Here is a 19,620-nt window from a genome sequence, read left to right as displayed (position 1 = left end):
GACTTTCTGTCTTTCCCTCTCTGACTTTCTGTCTTTCCCTCTCTGACTTTCTGTCTTTCCCTCTCTGACTTTCTGTCTTTCCCTCTCTGACTTTCTGTCTTTCCCTCTCTGACTTTCTGTCTTTCCCTCTCTGACTTTCTGTCTTTCCCTCTCTGACTTTCTGTCTTTCCCTCTCTGACTTTCTGTCTTTCCCTCTCTGACTTTCTGTCTTTCCCTCTCTGACTTTCTGTCTTTCCCTCTCTGACTTTCTGTCTTTCCCTCTCTGACTTTCTGTCTTTCCCTCTCTGACTTTCTGTCTTTCCCTCTCTGACTTTCTGTCTTTCCCTCTCTGACTTTCTGTCTTTCCCTCTCTGACTTTCTGTCTTTCCCTCTCTGACTTTCTGTCTTTCCCTCTCTGACTTTCTGTCTTTCCCTCTCTGACTTTCTGTCTTTCCCTCTCTGACTTTCTGTCTTTCCCTCTCTGACTTTCTGTCTTTCCCTCTCTGACTTTCTGTCTTTCCCTCTCTGACTTTCTGTCTTTCCCTCTCTGACTTTCTGTCTTTCCCTCTCTGACTTTCTGTCTTTCCCTCTCTGACTTTCTGTCTTTCCCTCTCTGACTTTCTGTCTTTCCCTCTCTGACTTTCTGTCTTTCCCTCTCTGACTTTCTGTCTTTCCCTCTCTGACTTTCTGTCTTTCCCTCTCTGACTTTCTGTCTTTCCCTCTCTGACTTTCTGTCTTTCCCTCTCTGACTTTCTGTCTTTCCCTCTCTGACTTTCTGTCTTTCCCTCTCTGACTTTCTGTCTTTCCCTCTCTGACTTTCTGTCTTTCCCTCTCTGACTTTCTGTCTTTCCCTCTCTGACTTTCTGTCTTTCCCTCTCTGACTTTCTGTCTTTCCCTCTCTGACTTTCTGTCTTTCCCTCTCTGACTTTCTGTCTTTCCCTCTCTGACTTTCTGTCTTTCCCTCTCTGACTTTCTGTCTTTCCCTCTCTGACTTTCTGTCTTTCCCTCTCTGACTTTCTGTCTTTCCCTCTCTGACTTTCTGTCTTTCCCTCTCTGACTTTCTGTCTTTCCCTCTCTGACTTTCTGTCTTTCCCTCTCTGACTTTCTGTCTTTCCCTCTCTGACTTTCTGTCTTTCCCTCTCTGACTTTCTGTCTTTCCCTCTCTGACTTTCTGTCTTTCCCTCTCTGACTTTCTGTCTTTCCCTCTCTGACTTTCTGTCTTTCCCTCTCTGACTTTCTGTCTTTCCCTCTCTGACTTTCTGTCTTTCCCTCTCTGACTTTCTGTCTTTCCCTCTCTGACTTTCTGTCTTTCTCTCTCAAATTCAGTTTCTGCCTCTCTTTCTGTCTTTCTCTCTCTGACTTTCTGTCTTTCCCTCTCTGACTTTCTGTCTTTCCCTCTCTGACTTTCTGTCTTTCCCTCTCTGACTTTCTGTCTTTCCCTCTCTGACTTTCTGTCTTTCCCTCTCTGACTTTCTGTCTTTCCCTCTCTGACTTTCTGTCTTTCCCTCTCTGACTTTCTGTCTTTCCCTCTCTGACTTTCTGTCTTTCCCTCTCTCTGACTTTCTGTCTTTCCCTCTCTGACTTTCTGTCTTTCCCTCTCTGACTTTCTGTCTTCCCCTCTCTGACTTTCTGTCTTTCCCTCTCTGACTTTCTGTCTTTCCCTCTCTGACTTTCTGTCTCTCTCTCTCAAATTCTGTTTCTGCCTCTCTTTCTGTCTTTCTCTCTCTGACTTTCTGTCTTTCCCTCTCTGACTTTCTGTCTTTCCCTCTCTGACTTTCTGTCTTTCCCTCTCTGACTTTCTGTCTTTCCCTCTCTGACTTTCTGTCTTTCCCTCTCTGACTTTCTGTCTCTCTCTCAAATTCTGTTTCTGCCTCTCTGTCTTTCCCTCTCTGACTTTCTGTCTTTCCCTCTCTGACTCTGTCTTTCCCTCTCTGACTTTCTGTCTTTCCCTCTCTGACTTTCTGTCTTTCCCTCTCTGACTTTCTGTCTTTCTCTCTCTGACTTTGTCTCTCTCTCAAATTCTGTTTCTGCCTCTCTTTCTGTCTTTCCCTCTCTGACTTTCTGTCTTTCCCTCTCTGACTTTCTGTCTTTCCCTCTCTGACTTTCTGTCTTTCTCTCTCTGACTTTCTGTCTCTCTCTCAAATTCTGTTTCTGCCTCTCTTTCTGTCTTTCCCTCTCTGACTTTCTGTCTTTCCCTCTCTGACTTTCTGTCTTTCCCTCTCTGACTTTCTGTCTTTCTCTCTCTGACTTTCTGTCTTTCCCTCTCTGACTTTCTGTCTTTCTCTCTCTGACTTTCTGTCTTTCTCTCTCTGACTTTCTGTCTTTCTCTCTCTGACTTTCTGTCTTTCTCTCTCTGACTTTCTGTCTCTCTCTCAAATTCTGTTTCTGCCTCTCTTTCTGTCTTTCTCTCTCTGACTTTCTGGCTTTCTCTCTCTGACTTTCTGTCTTTCTCTCTCTTTATGTCTCTCTCTCTCTTCCCTTTCTCTTTATGTCTTTCTCTCTCTTTGTCTCTCTCTCTTCCCTCTCTCTTTATGTCTTTCCCTCTCTGACTTTCTGTCTTTCCCTCTCTGACTTTCTGTCTTTCTCTCTCTTTATGTCTCTCTCTCTCTTCCCTCTCTCTTTGTCTTTCTCTCTCTTTGTCTCTCTCTCTTCCCTCTCTCTTTATGTCTTTCTCTCTCTTTCTGTCTCTCTCTTCCCTCTCTCTTTCTGTCTTTCTCTCTCTGTCTATTTCTCTCTCTCACTTTGTCTTTCTCTCACTTTGTCTTTCTCTCACTTTGTCTTTTTCTCACTGTCTGTCTATCTTTCTTTCTCTCTCTCGTCCCTCTCTCTTTCTGTCTTTCTCTCTTTCTGTTTCTCTCTCTCACTTTGTCTTTCTCTCACTTTGTCTTTCTCTCACTGTCTGTCTATCTTTCTTTCTCTCTCTCTTCCCTCTCTCTTTCTGCCTTTCTCTTTCTGTCCCTCTCTCTTTCTGCCTTTCTCTCTCTCTCTTCCCTCTCTCTTTCTGCCTTTCTCTCTCATTCTCTCTCTCTCTCTTCACTCTCTCTTTCTCTCTCTCTCTTCACTCTCTCTTTCTCTCTCTCTCTTCCCTCTCTCTTTCTGCCTTTCTCTCTCTTTCTGTCCCTCTCTCTTTCTGTCTTTCTCTCACTGTCTGTCTTTCTCTCACTGTCTGTCTTTCTCTCACTGTCTGTCTTTCTCTCACTGTCTGTCTTTCTGTCACTGTCTGTCGTTCTCTCACTGTCTGTCGTTCTCTCACTGTCTGTCGTTCTCTCACTGTCTGTCGTTCTCTCACTGTCTGTCGTTCTCTCACTGTCTGTCTTTCTCTCACTGTCTGTCTTTCTCTCACTGTCTGTCTTTCTCTCACTGTCTGTCTTCCTCTCACTATCTGTCGTTCTCTCAATGTCTGTCTTTCTCTCTGTCTTTCTGTTTCTCTCTCTCACTTTCTGTCTTTCTTTCTCTTTCTGTCTCTCTCTCTTCCCTCTCTCTCTCTCTCTCTCTCTCTCTCCTCTCTTCCCTCTCTTCCCTCTCTTCCCTCTCTTCCCTCTCTTCCCTCTCTTCCCTCTCTTCCCTGTCTTCCCTCTCTTCCCTGTCTTCCCTCTCTCTTTCTGTCTTCCCTCTCTCCCCTCTCTCTTTCTGTCTTCCCTCTCTCTTTCTGTCTTCCCTCTCTCTTTCTGTCTTCCCTCTCTCTTTCTGTCTTCCCTCTCTCTTTCTGTCTTCCCTCTCTCTTTCTGTCTTCCCTCTCTCTTTCTGTCTTCCCTATCTCTTTCTGTCTTCCCTCTCTCTTTCTGTCTTCCCTCTCTCTTTCTGTCTTCCCTCTCTCTTTCTGTCTTCCCTCTCTCTTTCTGTCTGCCCTCTCTCTTTCTGTCTTCCCTCTCTCTTTCTGTCTTTCTGTCTCTTTCTGTCTTCCCTCTCTCTTTCTGTCTTCCCTCTCTCTTTCTGTCTTCCTCTCTCTCTTTCTGTCTTCCCTCTCTCTTTCTGTCTTCCCTCTCTCTTTCTGTCTTCCCTCTCTCTTTCTGTCTTCCCTCTCTCTTTCTGTCTTCCCTCTCTCTTTCTGTCTCTCCCCCACTTTCTGTCTCTCTCTCTCGCTCTCGCTCTCGCTCTTGCTCTCGCTTGCTCTCACTTGCTCTCTCTTGCTCTCTCTTGCTCTCGCTTGCTCTCGCTCTATCTTGCTCTCACTCTCTCTTGCTCTTACTCTCTCTTGCTCTCACTCTCTCTTGCTCTCACTCTCATTGCTCTCACTCTCACTCTCATTGCTCTCACTCTCATTGCTCTCACTCTCATTGCTCTCACTCTCTCTTGCTCTCACTCTCTCTTGCTCTCACTCTCTCTTGCTCTCATTCGCTCTTGCTCTCACTCTCTTGCTCTCACTCGCTCTTGCTCTCACTCTTTCTTGCTCTCACTCTCTCTTGCTCTCACTCTCTCTTGCTCTCACTCTCTCTCTCTTCCCCCCCTCTCTCTCTCTCTCTCTCTTGCTCTCTCTTCCCCCCCTCTCTCTCTCTCTCTCTTGCTCTCTCTTCCCCCCCCCTCTCTCTCTCACTCTCTCTTGCTCTCTCTTCCCCCCCTCTCTCTCTCTCTCTCTCTCTTGCTCTCTCTTCCCCCTCTCTCTCTCTCTTCCCCCCCTCTCTCTCTCACTCTCTCTTGCTCTCTCTTCCCCCCCTCTCTCTCTCACTCTCTCTTGCTCTCTCTTCCCCCTCTCTCTCTCTCTTGCTCTCTCTTCCCCCCCTCTCTCTCTCTCTCTCTCTCCCTCTCTTTGTTCTCTATGGCCTAGTTATAGATTTCATGCGGGGTGATTTACATGCGCCTTTTTATTCTAGCAGTGCACCTTATTGACATATGCGTACTCTCTCTGAATGAGGAATGCTCTCATTATCGAATTTTCTAAATGTCTATGACGATGATTTAAAGGAGATTATGTTGCTGCTGTATTTCCATAATGGGATACCGGCAAACAGTTTTAAATTTTTTTTGCATTATGCCTTTTGTTTGATACAACATTCGGCTGAAATATCTGTAGCCCAGATTGCATTGACCTACCATGGATTTGAAATGCATTTGGCACATATCTTTTCATATTGTATTTTTGATTAAATGTGCACGGCTAGTTGTGGAAAACAAAAGGCCCATGGATTCCAGTTTGTATACCTTGGTGGCAAAAGAGGCAGATTGGCGAAGACTTGCGCCAACACGAAGAGGGTTACAATACTTGTGATGGTTTTATGGCTGCAGATGGCCCTGGCATGAGGCACCATAGCGAAGGCACTGGGTGTTTTCAAGATAAGACACTCCTTGGTGGAACATGCCGAAGCAATCTGTGTTTTGACATACCGCAGATGTCTTGTGTTGCTCATATTCGATGCTGGTTTTCCAAATTTCAAGGAAGCATCTGCAGATGTAGAAAGAATTTTATATATCTCTTTGTATGTATGCACATTATATTAACACAGTTAAATAGAAACTTTGAAAGGTACAGAATCACTTCACCTCCGCACTTGACATCTGAAATGTTTACCCTTCATGACACAGCAAAAACGTATCCTCATTTTTTTTTTTTAGCAAAGCACCTATTTTGTTGCTATCTAACTGATTTACTTACGACGAGAAAATAGCACAGACAGAATAGCTCAGAGGTAGTTTTTCTCTTTCTACTTGCCTCTACTTGTCTTTAAGTTGCTTAATTTTTATTGGGAAGAAGATCCACCTACAAACTCGTATTCGGCATTTCACAGGCCAGGCATCACATTGTTACCCCTGTCACCGAAGGTGGGCGGAGGTTATATTCTCAACCCTGTTTGTCTGTCTGTCTATCTGTGAACATGATATCTCAAAACGTTAAGGACGATTTGGATGACATTTGGTGGACAGGTTGGGTGTGTGACGAGGACAACTTTATTACATTTGGGCGAGGATCCAGATCCAATAATTTTTAAACAAATTCTTCAGTATTGATAGATGCGGCCAAAAACGATATACAGCATGGTATTTCAAAATGTTGTGCATGGATAATGACAAAACTTGGTGGATGAGTTGGGTATGTGACATGAACAAGCCGATTCGATTTTGGTGTGTGACAAGGACGAATGGTCTGGATGCAGATCTGGCCTATCGGTGGGATACAAAACGTAAACTGTTCAGCCTGGTGGAGATTTGCGCTCTACGAAGTGTCGTTCTAGTTCTTTCTGAAGTGTGTGCATCATCTGCTAGCACTCACTTTTAGAAGCAAAACAACACTCGGTTTCTTTAAAAAAAGAGGAGGCGAAGCTATGGGCTTCTCTTTTGGTGGTGCTATGGGTACCTCGAGGGGCGGAGCATTGTACAGAGAGCGAGAAGGAGGAGCTTTAGAGGTGCGGAGGGATCGCGCAAGTTCTGAGGAGTTATAGAGCGTCTGCAGAGGTTTTGAGTGTGCAAGGAGATCGTTGCACTCAGAGTAGAGAAAGGATCGTTCCCCTGAGGACAACTGCTTGCCTGCTTGTTTCTCCAAATGTCCCAAGCCTGTTTTCATGTCCCTGCTGAATGTTTGCCTCCTCACCACCTCCTCATCACCTCCTCATCCCTTGCTCGGGGCTGCTCAGTACCCCCCATTCCCTTCCATTACCACAACAGAGATTAGCCAGCCAGTTTTAGTTCCCCATGCCCCTTCTGTGATTGAGTTTGGGATGTGGAGCCTTACATTTCTTCAGATTTATTTTTCTCATTGTATACAGTTTTTATTGAATTTTAACCTTCATTTGTTATTTGTTACAGGAAATAAACCCATTTGTAAGGTGCTCGTGCTTCTCCTCGTAACCGCTCGCGCTCGCGCTTCTCCTCGTAACCGCTCGCGCCATCGAGATGTAGTCTGCCATAATTCGGAATTTCTCCACGAGTTAAAAATATTTTTAGTACATCGCGGGATTTTAACCTCCTACCATAACAACATGCTTGATGTTGGTTGAGCCGTTGACACTACAATATATATATACTAATGTAATCTGTAATTGATTGGTGGCTAATGATGCTTCCATAACTTTTAATGTAAGATTACATGTAATCATTAATGGGAAGTTTACAATAATGTAAACAATAATAAGTTTATAATAAGCAATCAAATTACATCATTAATGTAAGATAATGTAAGATGGTGGCTAATGATGCATCCATAACTGTAATTGTTGAGTACGGCAGATTAAGTCCCATTACAGGTATTGCTGCATGATCCCGGATCCACAAGTGCCATCTGCCACATGGAAACATTGTCTTCCACCCACCAATCACAACCAGGAGGCATCACCATTATGTTTAGCGGTCGGGAGCTCTATAAAGATTATTGGTGAAGTTCTCCGACCTGGACATGATTCCATTAAGATGATTAATACATTCTTCGGATCTGTGACCTGGAAACTAGTCTATAGCCTCGCTTTTCATCTGCTTTGTGACATAATCTGATATTGACACCTTTGCACTGCAAGAGGCCCTTCTGGGGATGCACATCTGACGTCATGATGACGGTATCGTCATGCCGTTCGTCCAGGTCAGAGAGCTTCATTGATCATCTTGATATATATATATATATATATATATTTATATATATATATATATATATGTATGTATGTATGTATGTATGTATGTGTATATATATATTTATATATATTATATATATTATATTTATATATATATATATATATATATATATATATATATACAGTGGAACCTTGACTTACGAGTGCCCCAACTTACGAGTTTTTCGAGATACGAGCCGTCGCTCGGGCGGTTTATTGCTTTGAGATGCGAGCCGAGATCTGAGTTACGAGCTTTCGCCACCCGGTCACGTGGTTATCTTGCCGTGCAAGTACAGTATCTCTGACGTATATCGCTGCATTTTTGTTTTCGCATGTTGGTTATTTTGAGTTTACGCCACCAGGTGGGTTCTGGTCACGTGGTTATCTTGCCGTGCAAGTACAGTATCTGCCGTATATCGCTGCATTTTTGTTTTCGCATGTTGGTTATTTTGAGTTTACGCCACCAGGTGGGTTCTGGTCACGTGGTTATCTTGCCGTGCAAGTACAGTATCTCTGACGTATATCGCTGCATTTTTGTTTTCGCATTTTGGTTATTTTGGAAAATTTCTTAGTTTTAACCATGGGGCCTAAGAAAGTGAGTGCCAAGTGCAGTGCTGAGAAGAAGAAGAGGATGATGAGCTTGGCTATAAAACATGCAATCGTCGAACAACATGAGCGAGGTGTGCGTGTTGTCGACTTGGTGAGGCGGATGTGAAGGCAGCTGAAGATTTTATTATAACTTTTGCCGAACTGATAGAAGCCGAACGATACATCCCCCAGCAAATCTTCAACTGTGACGAGACAGGGCTCTTCTGGAAAAAGATGCCGAGGAGGACGTATATAACGGCAGAGGAGAAGAGCATGCCAGGCCACAACTTGTTCAGAGTGCCGGCGATAGCTCGCCTTCTCTTTGTGGAAAACACGGTACTGAGAAGAAGAAGAGGATGATGTGCTTGGATATAAAACACGCAATCGTCGAAAAACATGAGCGAGGTGTGCGTGTTGTCGACTTGGTGAGGCGGATGTGAAGGCAGCTGAAGATTTTATTATAACTGAGAAGAAGAAGAGGATGATGTGCTTGGATATAAAACACGCAATCGTCGAAAAACATGAGCGAGGTGTGCGTGTTGTCGACTTGGTGAGGCGGATGTGAAGGCAGCTGAAGATTTTATTATAACAGAGAAGAAGAAGAGGATGATGTGCTTGGATATAAAACACGCAATCGTCGAAAAACATGAGCGAGGTGTGCATGTTGTCGACTTGGTGAGGCGGATGTGAAGGCAGCTGAAGATTTTATTATAACTTTTGCCGAACTGATAGAAGCCGAACGATACATCCCCCAGCAAATCTTCAACTGTGACGAGACAGGGCTCTTCTGGAAAAAGATGCCGAGGAGGACGTATATAACGGCAGAGGAGAAGAGCATGCCAGGCCACAACTTGTTCAGAGTGCCGGCGATAGCTCGCCTTCTCTTTGTGGAAAACACGGTGAGATCCTTAACATCCAACAACTAATGGGACGCAAACGGGGCGCCCAGTTTAGCGGTACACACATTGATGAATCACCCTGCCTGTGAAACACCGACATGACAGGTTATAGCTGGGTCGGGATTCAAACCCAGGCTGGACAGTTTAGACTTTAGAGTCAAGTGTGCGTACCTCCAGTCCAGGCCATCCTGCCAACTTGTATGCTGCATACAGGTGAAATATAAAGCGCGAGATATTTTTATATATACTGTATATTTAAAAAAAAATTGGTGTGGTTTTTGGCGGGCTGGAACGGATTAATAGCATTTCAATGCATTTTAATGGGGAAATTTGATTTGAGAAACGAGCAATTTGAGTTACGAGCTCGGTCACAGAACGAATTAAACTCGTAAGTCAAGGTTCCACTGTATATATATATATATATATATATATTGTCGCGATCCCGCCTGGTAAATGTTCCCAGCACGGAATACGGACGTGAATGTCCGGGCTTCAAGTAATCCACGGAGTGGACAAAAGAGACGTAATCAACACAATTGTGTTTTAATCGGCCTTCCAGGGGTAAGGCACGATGCTTTATTGGCTCGATCACAAAAACCATGAAAGGTAACAAATGGAATAGGCTGCACAAGCCTGCAGGAACGGTCGGCCACAGACGCTCCAACAAGACGCAGGTAAGATCCTCGCGGCTCCAATCGACGAGCTCCGGGACTCGAAGGATACCAGGATCGAATACCACACAAGGCCGCCAGGAACGGTCGGCCAGGAGCTCCAACACGAAGCAGGCAATATAGGACTCACAGTTCCAATCTACGATCTCCGGGAATCACTCGTTCTCTTCCGGAATCACTCACTCGTACAATCCATAACTATAAACGATCAGCACAACTCGCTGTCGTGAGGCGTAACGAAAGTTCCCTCGCCTCGAGGCCTCGAACCTCCGAGCTGCGTCCGTATCATGAGATGGCGGCCGCGCTCTCTGACCCTCCACCAATCACGTCCCGACTCGCCTCCCAATCGCGTGAGGCTCCCAGGAGGTTACGTCAGTGGTGGGCGGGGCACTCATTTGGGTGAGAACAAAGGTGGTTTCACCGGGGGGTTTCTCACAGTCCTCCCCCCCTAAGTAAAAACCCCGTCGAATAGACGGCGTTTTTAAAACCAGTATTTGTAGTAGGTGCAAATCACATGGCAAGATGATGGCGGGAATTGCTAACAGGCAATTAACGCAATTAACAATTACTAACACTTGTTAACAACAATAACGAAACAACGCAACAATACAACGCAACGCAATGGCGCAACACAATAACGCAACAATAACGCACTTATTAACGCAACAGGCAATTAACAGGCGTTAACAGGGTAAACAATGAACCAGTTTTTTTTTTTTTTTTTCACACACAATATTAAACACCATACACCCCATTAACATCTACCCCACAAGAGTTACACTTCACCCAAAGCACAATAGAGAAACAAGGGAGCCAAACTCAAGGTGGGGAAACATTTACAGGAGGGAAACGGACCGAGACCTAGAGCGGCGGGTTCTCCTCCGGTGTCGAGAACGACAGTCATATGCGTAATGACCCCTTTCACCGCACTGGTAACATCGATCTTTCGGGTCGAACGGCCTGCGGACCAAAGGGCGTCTGAAACGAGGCCGCCGCGACATGCCATTCGACATCTCGACGCACACCCGCGATCCGCAAATTAACCTTCCATCAAGGGCTCTGACCGAATCTTCAGCATCTCGTGGATCTTCAAACTCAACAACTGCGAATCCAGGTGGGTTCCGAGCAACCCATACGTTGCGGAGTGGTCCGTAATGCCCGAAGACCCTCCCTAGCTCGGCTCTCGCTGCTCCATTGCCCAGGTTTCCCACATATACCTTAGCATTAGCGTTCCTGCTGAATCGCGACATGGCGGGAGCGGTCCCTGAGGAGCACGGCACCTGAGGTTGGCTTGACGGGAGGCTCGGGTGGACTTCAGCTGACGCAACGTCACCGTCGGAAACTGGAGTCGAGGCGCTAGGCTCCTCGGGCCAGAGTGAAGATATGTCTGACTCCGCCACTCTCTCCGCCTGTTTACTCTGGGCTCTAGGGACCCCCCCACAGGTCAGAGTCAATGACTCCTCCCTGGCTATGGCATCATTGCCAATCAGCAAGGAGACCCCGGGTATAGGGTAGTAGGGTACTACCACACAGGTCACTGGACCCTTAAAAATGTCACTCCGGACCTCGAGGAGGGCAAGGGGGTACCGGCCAAGAACCCGGTCAATGCCCCGAAGGAGGGTATACTCGCCGGTATAACGCATCTGAGAGGCCGGAACTACCCCCACCCGGAGAACACACCGTGTCGCCCCAGTATCCCGAAGGTATTTGGTCTCAAACTTCAGCATCGAATCGGGGCCACCCACTAAGGCTGTCCCTGAATACTCCTGATGCAGTGGATGAATGGAATTAGCCCCGGTGGCAGTGACCTCGGTCACCGATGCCACCGTCGTGTGCGAGGGCCCGGCGGATGAGTTCCACTGATCTCCCTCCGACTTAACAGGAGGGTTGCCTCGGTAGGCCGGACTGGCGGGATTAGAGAAACAGCGGTTTTCACCGTGCCCCACGCGTTTGCAGAAATCGCACCAGGGCCCTGCCCTGGTCTGCGGCTCGCGAGCGCCCCCAGTGGAGGTCATCGGAGAACCCTTCCCCTCGATCCAGCCGCCGGGCAGACGGGGGGCGGTCTTGATCGCAGACTCCTCCGTCTTACGAAGCGACTGCGTGACTTGCAGCATTTTGCACGCCAAAACATGTTTATCAATAAGGTTGACGCAGTCTGCCAAGGAAACAGTGTCTTTGTCGACAAGAAACAATGCTAAGTCAGGCGGAAGCTGTTGATCGATACGGTAACGCACCAGGAGTTCCGCAACCGCTTGAGGTAACTCCACCTTGCTCCCCTTGAACCATCTCTGCAGCTGTTCCAACAAGGCCCGCGAATGTTCCTCATAGGTTTGACTGGACTCACGAGTCCAGCTGAAAAAATTTCTCCTATAAATACATGCGGACACCGCATAGGCATTCAAAATCTCGGCCTTCAATGCCCTGTATTTGTTTGCGTCCTCGGTTGCCATCCTCGCATATACCTCCCTCGCCTTCTCAGATAGATGGCTCACAAGATGGCCGACCCACAAGCTCTCATCAATGCCACCGGCAGCCAACAACTTCTCCGCCATCTCCAGATACGCTTCTGGCTTCGTGTCTCCCGTCCAGTCCGGCAAACGAACATGAACAGTTTCCGGGACTCTTGCAGCAGACCCCTCTGCCCGCAGTCGTTCAGTCAACATTCGCAACTCATGCTCTCTGACGCGTTCAGCTTCTGCTGCCGCATGCTCTCTCTCTGCTGCCGCATGCTCTCTCGCTGCTGCCGCACGCTCTCCCTCTGCTGCTGCCGCACGCTCTCTCTCTGCTGCCGCATGCTCTCTCTCTGCTGCCGCACGCTCTCCCTCTGCTGCTGCACGCTCTCTCTCTGCTGCTGCCGCACGCTCTCCCTCTGCTGCCGCATGCTCTCTCTCTGCTGCTGCACGCTCTCTCTCTGCTGCTGCCGCACGCTCTGCCTCTGCCCTGTCATTCTCCCTGTTATACATGTCAAGTTGTTGAACCGGAGTCAGCCCGGTCCAGAAGGGCGAACGCATGCATTTAGTCATGATGGGATCGCTTCCTAACATCTCGGGTTGAGTGCCCGGGTCAAGGCTGCTTGCGTCGCTCACCTCGCCACCCACGTGACTGTCAACATGATCAGGTTGAACTCTCACTTCCCTGGTCGACATAGCTTGGCTACGAGTTATCATACGACCAGGCACAAAACACAACCTCAAACACAACGCTCAAACACAACGCTCTGTTGGGGAAATACGACACAACTACGCAATATCACCCGCACATCAAATTGCCAATGAGAAAAATACCACGTACAAATACTCACGTTTTTTTTTTTTTTCGGTTGTTTGGAGGGATCCGAGGCTATTCGCTTATTCTTTGTCGGTTGTTTGGAGGGATCCGAGGCTATTCACTTCTCTGCCCAAGACAGCGTCCTACGGCGAGAAAGTTCCTCCCAGACGGCGTCCGCTGGTGAGAAGGCGATGAACAGATGCCAGAAGATGTCATCCACTGCAGAATTCCCGTCTCAATCGAATGGCTCTTACTTGAATGATCCTAGGACGAGCAACCCATTTGTCGCGATCCCGCCTGGTAAATGTTCCCAGCACGGAATACGGACGTGAATGTCCGGGCTTCAAGTAATCCACGGAGTGGACAAAAGAGACGTAATCAACACAATTGTGTTTTAATCGGCCTTCTAGGGGTAAGGCACGATGCTTTATTGGCTCGATCACAAAAACCATGAAAGGTAACAAATGGAATAGGCTGCACAAGCCTGCAGGAACGGTCGGCCACAGACGCTCCAACAAGACGCAGGTAAGATCCTCGCGGCTCCAATCGACGAGCTCCGGGACTCGAAGGATACCAGGATCGAATACCACACAAGGCCGCCAGGAACGGTCGGCCAGGAGCTCCAACACGAAGCAGGCAATATAGGACTCACAGTTCCAATCTACGATCTCCGGGAATCACTCGTTCTCTTCCGGAATCACTCACTCGTACAATCCATAACTATAAACGATCAGCACAACTCGCTGTCGTGAGGCGTAACGAAAGTTCCCTCGCCTCGAGGCCTCGAACCTCCGAGCTGCGTCCGTATCATGAGATGGCGGCCGCGCTCTCTGACCCTCCACCAATCACGTCCCGACTCGCCTCCCAATCGCGTGAGGCTCCCAGGAGGTTACGTCAGTGGTGGGCGGGGCACTCATTTGGGTGAGAACAAAGGTGGTTTCACCGGGGGGTTTCTCACATATATATATATATATATATATATATATATATATATATATATATATATATATATATATATATGTGTGTCTATGCTGTGCCTCAGAAATGAACCTGTGCACGTATTGTTTACATACTTTAGTGAACAGTCCCACACTTTTTCTCTTGGCCTTTTGACATCATATATGCTTCTGCATCACTGTATTTGTCTTCTTTTGCTTTTTGTACACCACTCATTTCCTATGCCATCTCCAGGCGCTGCATGACGTCATCGCCGGGCACCGAAGGGGGCCCGGCGATGACGTGCGCTGAAAGGGAGTACTCAGTTTTCACTCTACTTTCTTTCTCATTTTCTTTCTTGTTTGTTTGGCCTGTCGATATCTCAGCTATCCTTTGAGCTAGGAAGCTGACATTTTGGCACAATCGTGAGCAAGTACTTTGACAAAAACAGTATTTTTTGTTTTTTGATTAATTCATTAGTTTCAAGCCTGGTGTTGGCTTAGCGGTTGGGGCGCAGGCTTGGGATCCGAGGATCCTGACTTAGAATCGCCGGTCGATCGTTGAATTAACGCCAGGGGGGTTGACTCAGCCCGTCATCCTTCCGAGGTCGGCAAATTGAGTACCAGCTTGCTGGGATGAACGATCCCGGTGTGTACCCCGATCTAGAATAGGTACACTGTATCCCTGCGCATCATAAGAGGCGACTAAGTGTTGGGATCAGGAAGGGCATCCGGCCATAAAAACATTGCCTCAAACTGGGAACCATGATTGTCATGTTTTTGCCATCATTCAATTAATTGATTAGTTACTTAATTATGATCGATTAATTAAGGACTTATTTATTTCCTTTCTCTTCTGGGCATTAGCTCAGGCACCTTTTGAGCTAGGAAGCTGATATTTGGACATGACAATGACCAAGTGATTTGGCTGTAAAGGCTGTTTTTGATGTACTGATTAATCAATTAATCGATTAGTTATTAAATTATTTGATTAATTTCTTAATTCTTTTTTTGAAGTTGCAGATTCGGATGAAATTGTGGTGGTTTCGGTATTCTATTAGCCAATTGATTAATAATTTAATTATTTTACTATTATTATTTATTTATTTTCATTATTAATCACTTATTATTTTCTTTCTCATCTGGGCAATATCTCAGGCACCTTTTGAGCTAGGAAGCGGATATTTGGACCCGACAGTAACCAAGTGATGTGGCTATAAAATATATTTTTGATTTATTTATAAATTAATTAATCGATTTATTATTTATTGATTAATCAATTAATTTTTTTTTCTCTGAATAACTTATTTAATTTTCAAAAAGTTACAGTTTCGAATGAAACACTGGTGGTTGAGGTATGATATTAGCCAATTGATTAAGAAATTATTTTACGATTACTATTTATTGATTTTAATTATGCAATTAATCAATCAATTTATTGTACACCTCTCCCTCCCAATACCGTCTCTATGTGCTGCACGGTGGTATCGCCGGGCGCCGTGCCACGGCGATGTTGCACACTGGATGCTATTTATTTATTTGGCATGGGGGAGGTGTACTTTGAATGTATCTGTCCTTTTATTTCCTTTATCTGCAGTTTTCTTTTTCATTTTTTTTGCATTTTCTCCACTATTTCACTTCAATTTCCGGTATAAGTCTCCGAGCACATATTCTATTGGTGCATTCCCTCATGTCTGACTTGACTATTTATTGATTGAGATGACAGATTTAATGCTGTTTCGATTCGAGTTCCATTGCCTGTGACTGTTTGTAAATAAATGATTAAAATGATTGAGTTGCATTGAGCTTGCTTGCCAGCCCTACATTTCAGGTGATTGACTCATGACACTTGGCCAAAACTCAGGCTGTTTCCTCAAAATCCTTGGACGGAGTTTAGATTCAAGATCCTGAATTAATCCTGAGAAGTTGTGCCGATTGTTTATGATGTCGATGGGTGTCATCTGATCGATCCTGCCGTCTTTTATTGAACATTTGTACTTATTACATTTTGACGTCCGTTTCCGTGCACGTACAGTGCGCGTCTCGTACTTTTGTGAAAGAGCCTTTTGTTTCCATCAAATCCTTACATCAGTCGAGTGTGAGCCGTAGACCGAGCACAAGGATTTGGTGAAAATAAAAGCTTGTTTTTGTCAAACATAGCGTTAGCTGTTTTCTTTACGGGACTTGTATAATGTGGTCAAAAAATGTTGCCACGTGTACTTTCCCGTGTTTGAAACTGATACAAAACCTACCTTGTGTTCTTATTATTTCTTCGCCATGTCATTGAAGTCATTTATTATTTTGAGATTGACATTGAGGCTTTCATTGAGTTTTTTGGGGGATTTGGAGATCAAGGCTCATGGACGAGTTTGACAACGGAGGATTAGAAAGAGAGAGAGAGGGACACATGATGAAGGCCTTGCCTTGTTGGAAATTGGACGAAGATTAAATGAGTCGGTGCCTGAAAGGCTGGATCTACTACACAGTGAGTTGTACTGGGATTTCAATGGAACAGTGGAAAGCAATGAAATTTGGACATTGCCACAAGGGTTGCCATCAAATGATGGCACTTGTGCTGAGAAGGCCACATCATACCCACGTTCAGCTCAAACGCCGCTTGCTGCTGGGGTCTCTGCCAACAGCAGCTGCTTCCGTCTTTCAATTTGCCCTCGTGCTGTATCAACTGACGGCCACGGGGATGATAAAGCCAACCGCTGCATATGCTGCGAGTTAACCGTCATGTATGCATGGAATATGAATGGAATGCAGGTTTCTCCATTTGCTATTGTGCCGAGTGCATATGATTATGAGCCCATCTGTATTTTCAGATACCCGTCTATCTGTCTGACCTTCCTCATGGAAAAATATGTTTGCCCGTCTGTCTACCTACCTTCTTTAAAAAAGAAAAAAAATTATTCATCTTCTGCCTTTCTTTTTCATTTGATTCTCTGGGATATTTTGTGCGGCCAGAATGTTTGCATCTTAAACTAAAATGGCACTCGGTAGAGCGCATACCGACGCCAGGCTGACGAGTTTACATTTTGTATTCCACTGATAGGTTGGATCTGATCCCGACCTGAACCAAAATCGAATCGGCTTGTTATCATCACCTCGCCAACTCGTCCACCGAGTTTTGTCATAACACGTTCATAACTTTTTGAAACATCATGCTACTGTATATCTCGTTTAGGCCTCGTGTATCAATGGTGAAGAATCACTTAAAAATTAAAAACTTCCTAGATATGGATCCTGATTTGGATTTTCAGCAAAATTGAATCAATTTTCTCTTGTCACACACCCACCCTGTACACTAACATTCGTCTGAATCCATCCACAACTTTTTGAGATATCGTGTTATATGTATAATTTAGGCCCTATCTTTCAATGCTGAAGAATCACATTAAAAAATTATCGTGGCCGGATCCAGATCTTCACCAACATCTAATCAATTCGTCCTTGTCGCACACCCACCCTGTACACTAACATTCGTCTGAATCCATCCACAACATTTTGAGATATCCTGTTCACAGACAGACAAACAGAGGGGTGAAAACATAACCTCTGTCCACCTTCGGTGGTGGAGGTAATGACACACGTATGATCTCACAAGCTTTCTTCCTGTAAGCGTGCCTGCTGTGTGGCATTTCCGCAATGTAACATTTTGCTTGTTTACACGTTCCACATGCAAATGGTAAGTGATTGTCATGGAGGAAGCTTTACAGACTTTGTATCATCAGTTTATAGAAATGTGAAAACCTAATACTCTGTAGTCATCGCATCGTCAAAGGATCACGTTTTAGGCCCAAAGGTTAGTAAAGGTTTGCATTTATATCATGTGCTTGGCCAGTATTTTGATATTCCTAAGGACTGTATTATCAGTAGCATCTTTCAAAAAGTTTCCTGCATCTTATGTGCACACTGATGAACGTTTAATTGTGGGCATTTCGGTTTCTGGTCAAAAACCATTGAAGGCATGAAAAAAGGTTACACGGGGAGCATAAGCTGCCCAACTGCCTTTTCAGCCTTCCCTCTCAAATACTGATTTATTGAAAGGTAACCAAGTGCTTTGTTTCCATTTCAAAAACTTAAATTGTTGCCATTGTATCTAAAGTCCGTCCACCTCCATGCCTTTCTTTCCCTTCCATTCTCTGTGATACTTTTTCTTCAACACTTCATCCTTGTGAGCAATTATTCACTTCGTCCAATGACTAGTTCCGGCAATCTGGTCCTCTGCACTAACGTCCATCCGAGGAACGGTGCACACATTGATGCATCGACTTGTCTCCGGAACATCAGGATGACGATTTACATCTGGGACGAGATTTGAACCCAGGCTAAATAGCTCAGAAGCAAGGGCACACACAGCACCTCTAAGTTATCCTTCCGATCTCTTCAATGTTTACTTATCCTGTTTCCTCTTATTTTCAGTTGTGACATCTTTCTAAATTTTATTTTTCTACCATCTTTCAAGGACAGCATTATGTGAGCTGACAATGCCCCCACAATGTCCTTAGATAAAGGTTTCTGTTGCATGTTTATCACAATGAGAGGCACTTTCTGGGAAGGAGCTAAATGTTCCAGTGCAGGCTCTCCTGAGGCCTGGTTGAGTGCTCTAAGCATTCTAAATATTTTCAAAAAATATGTTTTTCTCAGCTATCAGCTGTCAGAGACTGTCGCATTGCTTGGTTATCGTTTGTCCGAGATTGTTGTAAATGCAGCCGTGCAAAGCCCGTTGCTTTTCATCACACGGCTCATTTGGTTTCAGACGCAGTGGTTTTTTTGATCATCCGTTTATAAGACGTCGGTTTTGAGCGAACTTGTTCCTGTTCTCGTTGTACGCTGTTCCGCCGAGCCTTTCCTCAAAACCTGGCAAGGGGCTCGTTTTTCTGCCGCACCAAAAGCTCGCTCTTTGACGAGCTTGGCTCGAGTTTGTACTCTGGCACGTTTCAAGAAGCGCAGTGCCTCTTAGCCACCATGAACCTCGTAAAAACGCGCACTTGTCAAAATCCTCTCGGCGCAAGGGAGCTATTTGTTTGAAACGTGAAGGCCGGATTTTCTTCCTCCCAGCATTCTACATTTCATAGTGTGACTGAACATTCAACCTGGATGAGGCAATGGTGTGACTGGAATATTTGAACACTACCGTAAGCTGCACAGAATAATTGGACAAGGCATTCACCATATCCGTCACCTGCTTTGTGGGGTAGAAGCAAATGACATTTGCCGTGCACAGACACAAGATCTGTCCGACTATTTGCTGTGACCTAAGAGGTTATCATTTTATTTAAATTTGTGTCTGTGACGACTTGTTCTTTCTATTTTCTTTGTGAACTGTGACTGATGTTTCCTGTGCTGTATGTGAACGCAGTTGCTATGAACAATTCCCGCTGAAGGGCTTCAAGCACAATGATGGCGCCGCGCAAGCGCAGCCGAGGCCTGTGGTGCTTCCTGTGCTGCTTCGAGAGCTGCCAGCGTACCGCGTCGCCTCACATCACACACGGTCTACAACTGGATCAGGTCGCTTCGATACATCCCCTCGAGGCCTATCTTCCGATGCCTTCGGCGGAGGAACTGGACGCGCGCTTCACCGAGCTTGTGGTAAGCCTCGCACCGGTCGGTCAGACTGTTTTCTGCTGGTGAGGCAATTTTGATGTCTTGCTATATTTGTTATTCATGATCGTAAATCTATTGTGAAATGTTTCTGTTCCTACGATATATCGTGAAAATGAGCAGTGCATCATATTTCCCA

At 45.6% G+C, this 19,620-nt stretch overlaps 1 protein-coding gene across 1 annotated transcript in view; it reads left to right on the top strand.

Moving 5' to 3' along the window:
• LOC137435052 (disheveled-associated activator of morphogenesis 2) overlaps window positions 1-19,620 on the top strand; it is a 320,317-nt gene that overhangs the window by 68,160 nt on the left and 232,537 nt on the right. The window contains exon 2 of the mRNA XM_068128440.2: window positions 19,240-19,469. Coding sequence (XP_067984541.1) covers window positions 19,278-19,469 — 192 coding nt within the window. The 5' untranslated portion in view covers window positions 19,240-19,277. The remainder of the gene's footprint in view (window positions 1-19,239; window positions 19,470-19,620) is intronic.

Source organism: Myxine glutinosa, chromosome 9 (genome assembly GCF_964187855.1).
Source record: "Myxine glutinosa chromosome 9, kmMyxGlut1.1, whole genome shotgun sequence".
In the NCBI taxonomy this organism is placed as follows: Eukaryota; Metazoa; Chordata; class Myxini; order Myxiniformes; family Myxinidae; genus Myxine; species Myxine glutinosa.
Note: the sequence above shows the minus strand (reverse complement) of the source record. Positions and strands in the feature narration are given on the sequence as shown.